Source organism: Gekko japonicus, unplaced genomic scaffold (genome assembly GCF_001447785.1).
Source record: "Gekko japonicus isolate JY-2015 unplaced genomic scaffold, Gekko_japonicus_V1.1 scaffold12, whole genome shotgun sequence".
NCBI classification, from domain to species: Eukaryota; Metazoa; Chordata; class Lepidosauria; order Squamata; family Gekkonidae; genus Gekko; species Gekko japonicus.
In genome coordinates this window covers 1,219,276-1,224,169 of record NW_015161947.1, presented here as the reverse complement: position 1 = coordinate 1,224,169, position 4,894 = coordinate 1,219,276, and the positions used below count along the sequence as shown (strand labels likewise).

The 4,894-nt window shown below is 42.1% G+C and overlaps 2 protein-coding genes across 2 annotated transcripts in view; one reads left to right on the top strand and one right to left on the bottom strand.

Annotated features, from left to right (window-relative positions):
• Positions 1 to 4,894, bottom strand: part of XPC (xeroderma pigmentosum, complementation group C) — a 26,142-nt gene that overhangs the window by 1,937 nt on the left and 19,311 nt on the right. Inside the window, exons 12-15 of the mRNA XM_015429358.1 lie at positions 3,805 to 3,939; positions 2,142 to 2,311; positions 670 to 763; positions 114 to 203 (exon numbers count right to left, since the gene is read on the bottom strand). Coding sequence (XP_015284844.1) covers positions 114 to 203; positions 670 to 763; positions 2,142 to 2,311; positions 3,805 to 3,939 — 489 coding nt within the window. The remainder of the gene's footprint in view (positions 1 to 113; positions 204 to 669; positions 764 to 2,141; positions 2,312 to 3,804; positions 3,940 to 4,894) is intronic.
• The window catches only part of TMEM43 (transmembrane protein 43), a 38,979-nt gene that overhangs the window by 22,919 nt on the left and 11,166 nt on the right, over positions 1 to 4,894 (top strand). The gene's annotated exons all lie outside the window — the stretch shown is intronic.

The following is a 4,894-nucleotide window of genomic DNA, read 5'->3' as shown; positions in this document are numbered from 1 at the left end:
ACTCTTTCTTCAAGAGTCCAATATAGTCTTCCAGTGTCCATACAGTTCTGAATAATCTCGTCAATAACAACGTCCAAGCAGGAGAAAGACAGCTTATATCAATAGTTTTTTACCTTAGTGGAGTAGCGTTTCTTCAGTCTCTCTCGGATCAGAACTCCTTTCACCAGCAGTTTCCAGTTCCCCAACACTCTTTTATCCCGCTTCTGTGTTTAAAATTCACTCAAAATTAGGAAGCGGAAGGCACAACAATTAAAATAATTGTAGACCTTAAATCTTACAAGAGAATAACACTTAGTAAATTGAACTCCTTTAGCCCAAAGGGAAGAACTAGTTACATCCAAATCATTATTAATTGTGGGGGCTGTAACTTTCTATGTATTGTGTTGAATTGGTCTGATCTTGAAAAACGGGATTCCAATCACAAAAGTAAAGCATCCCTAATGTTAAATTTACCTCCATATTCACAACCAGGTGACAACTCAAGAACACAAACATTTAGGAACCATCTGGGTAGAGGTTAATATTAGAAATGGTGAAAACATTTTACTGTTCACCAGATGTACGTTTAAGGAACTGCCTTGCTCTCTAATGCTGTCCAGTTCCATCAATGTCAGTTGAATTCACTGAAAGGGGAGAGGGGATGGGCTCTTTCAAAAGGGTTCTTCTTACCTCCTTTTCTTTCTTTTCCCTCTCTGCTTCTTCATTCTCCCAGGCTGCAACAAGCACCTCTCTGTATTCTTCACAGATTACGTAGCCTTCAGTACTGGTGAAGAGAACAGAATAATCTAGCTACCCACATACTGTTTGTGTGTTGATGCAACAGATTAACAGTACTTACATAGCAAGATTCATTATGATATGATCAGACATTATGGGAACCCAGACTGCTGGAAACCGCAATGACTGGCTAGAAACATCAGCATGGTTGTGTCTTTGGGCAGTGACAACTGGCACCCCATTTCCCCCCACTAAACGAAAGACTGTGTTGCTGAGGCAAGCTCCTGATACAGTGCCAGAAACAGCATAAAGTAGTGGACAGGGGGTTGGCCTTGGGCCAAGACATGTGTTCGGATCTCTGCTTGGTCCTGAAGCTCACTGGATGGCCTCTCAGCCTAACCTAATTCACAGGGTTCCTGTATAAACAAAATGGTATAATCGACATTTGATCCGCTTAATTCATCCAGAGAAAGCAGAATACAAATGAGACTAAAAAACTGAGTCCCTGTCCCCATAGCTGCTTATATTAGGCTTCCTAAACAGTTTTCCTTTGTTCTTGGGCTACATTATTCCTCGGTCCACTCAGTGATTTCTGAGAGGATCATTTTGCTTCACCTACATTCCGTCTCCTATTTCTTGAGTGTGACAAGGAGAGGGGAAGGGGGAGGCACATGAATGCTAGACAGGGTGCTTCTGAAGCTTCATGAACACATGCATTGTGGGGAGATGGGAGGGATTATTCTGTGGGGCCTGCAGTAGTAAGAGGGCACATCAGCATGCTGCCCACATGGAGCAATGTTTAATTTCATATGCCAGCTGATGAACTAGCTGCATCTCTTGAGGAATCTTGAATAATCCAGCTTGACTCGATTCCTACTGCCTGACTACCATGGAAATAAAAAAATTAAGCAGGATGGGGAACTAAACATCCGCCAAAATCATATACTATTATGTTCATTTTGTTGTTGTTGTTAGCCATTCAGTCGTGTCAGATTCTTGGCAATTCTATGGGCCAGCTCTCTCCACGTTTCTTTGAGGTGTTCCATGCTCAGGCTGGTGTTGATTTTTATGGTGTCTAGCCACTGCAGCCCGGTTTTATTTTATTTCATTTAAATACCCCACTTTTCTCCCCAATGGGGACCTAAAGTGGCTTACAACGTTCTTCCCTTCTCTATTTTATCCTTGCAAAAAAACCTGTGGTGTAGGTTAGACTGAGAGTGTGTAACAGGACCAAGGTTACCTAGCAACTTTCTATGGCAGAGTGGGGATACCCACTCCGGCTGAAGGTCATCCAGCAGTCTTCCAAGACAATCACACCCTCTCAGCCTACCCATATCTAAGGCATACTCTCCGATGATGAAACAGGTCCCACACATGACACCACTGCAGACCGAACAAAACCAGAAAGCAGGACTGTGACATACACTGCGTGTGAGTAGCCCCCATGAAAATCAAATCCAGTAACAGCTGGAACACAGTCAATGTCCAGTTTACGGGCCACTCTGTGAAGGTTGGGAAGCTTTAACTGCACACAGCCTATTGGTAACATGCTGGGCTGGAAGAGATACACGTTTCCAAATTCATTCCGAGGAACCTGAAGTGAAGCAAAAAGGAAGAGTGAATCAGAAGGGCTGAAGTTAATATTTTAAAACAGAAATTGCCTCCTGCCTACATGCCCACTGCTGTTTAAAATGATAAAATGCAGAAGAAAACTTGCTGCAAGACTGAGTCACAGGAACACAAAACATTAGATGAAATTCTATATGCTATGTTTAATAAAAAGCTGTAACTTCATAAGAATACTTCCTAAATATTTACTCTTAGTCTGCATTTCTATTATCATGCCAATATTCTTGTCAGACTTGAAAATCATATCAGAAGACCCTGGTGGAACTTTACACTTGTAACAACCTATTATTATCCTATAAAATGCAATCCACAAACAACTTTAACTGACTCTGGCCCAGTTCAACTGATTCCACAAAAGCAGCTTAAGCTATCACGGTTGTACATGTCCTTGATTCCCCACCAGTTCATCTAACTGAGAATAAAACACGGCAGGCAACAGAAAAGGTCTAATGGTGCACAAACCATCCTTCCAACACTAGTACAACCCCCAGATCAGAGTTCTTCCTTCCAGTATAACATTTTCACTTTGCTACAGGGCCTTAAGAGGACAGAAAAGGATCTTACACTATGCTTGATGTCAAGCTATTAGCTCAAGCCTTTTACGATGGCCAGGTTGCTTCTACAGTAGTTCAGAGTGCTGAGTCCTGTTCATAACCCAAAGCTTTTGATTACCTGCAAACTCCAAAATGCTTCACTGAGATCTTGAAAAATATTTTGGTCACCTGAGTTTTAAAGAAAGCAAGGCCTAAATGCATCAAAACAAATGGGAGTTCCCTCATTAACACTGTTCCCGAAAAAGCCCAACAATAATCTTCTTTTCCAAAGGTCATTAAAAAAAAAAAGGCCAAGGATGAAATCTTATCAGCAGTTAAGATGTAGTCTTCAAATTGCTTATTCTGGAATAATTCCACTGAATCCAATAAGACCACTGCAGAACAGTGTTGAGAATACCAGGACTAGTTTGGAAATATTCACACGAACTGCAGTTGAATCCTAAAAACTGGATCAATGCAATAGTATAAGATAACAAAACATAATGTCTTGCCAATACTATTGATAGCAAAAGCAAACATTTGGAGGGTTAGCGGGGAGGACAGAAGTAACTTCTGACAATCTTGTTCTCCCTAGGTAGCACCACATCACAGCTAGAAGTGACAGAACATTTAAAATCACCACTTTCATAGGCAGGGGCAGTGAACAGGAAAGGGCTAAGCTCTCTCAATCCACTATTTTGCTTCTGAAAAGTAGAAATCTAAATGCACGTGCTCCATTCACAACTAACACAAGGATGTGTGTCTACCTTTCTGGAGAAATTCAAAAGAGTTTATGGCCTGACCGGCAACCTTGCTGAAAGCTGTTTGTGGATGTTGCACGACTTAGCAGGTAGATATAACAGTGCAGGTGTTAAAGTTTAGATTGTTAGCCTCTCCATCGAATTTGATCTGTTCTCCTGCTTACCCTTCCATCTACTGCCACAGGGGGCTGGTACTCTTCCGTCTGCCAGAGACCAAAGAGTCCCAAGTCCTTTTTCTCCCGGTTTGTAGGTTCCACCATTCGTGCCTTCCTTGCCTGGTTGGAGTAGCCTATGACCATCTGTGCAAACAAGACAAGTGAATGCAACATACACTACAGGCACATCAAGGCAGGCACTCCTTTCAGATGGGATGGGGCATAAAAGGCAGGTTTGCTTATCTGCTACCCAATGTGGGTAGGTATGCTTTAGACCAAACTTCATGCAGTCAGGTATCTACCTGAAGAAACTGAAATAGGCACTGTTTGTTTGTTTAATTGGATTTCTAGCCTCCCCTCCCCTGCACAGCAGGGCTCAGGGCAGGTTGCAACATCAAGTATATACAACTAATTTAAAACAGTTAAAAACATAATTACACAGTATTAAAAACCTATACGAAATATCAGATACAACTCGGGATGGCGGTAAGGTACAAATTAGTAAGTGCTCCGAAAAAGGCTATCTGTATGTGTGCCCAAAGGTGAAACCAGATACTGGGCAAGTGGGCAAAAAGCCACAAACAGTTGCACAAAATAAAATGGTAGAAATCAGGGTAAGGTAGGGTAGGCCGATGTAGTTGGACGTCCACTGCCCCAACCATTGTGAGAACAGCTCTTTGTACAGGACAGTACTTCATTAATAGCACTTCAGACTGAAGGGGACTTCCAGGGGTCAGTCGTAAGGAGGGAGAGGTGCAGATATTGGGGAACCATGAGTCTGAGCTAGGATGGGAGAATGAAACCAAAGTAATTTGAGGCTTGCCTAAGAGGAGACAATTACTAGAGCGAAAAGGGAAAGAAGATCTACCAGAAGAGATCTGAAAATGAAAAACAGAAGCTTAAACCAGGCCTGGTAAGGACACAGAAACATCACAAAGGAGAAATGTGAGCAAAGAGAGAGAAAGATAGAAAATCAAGCAAGCCACAGTTAAGAATGGAGGAAAGAGGGCGAAGCTTGGAAAGAAGTAAATCAAGTAGAAGTTGAGAAAGGATAAGAGAATAAACCATTGATTTAGTGGTAGAAGGCGACGGGAAAGAG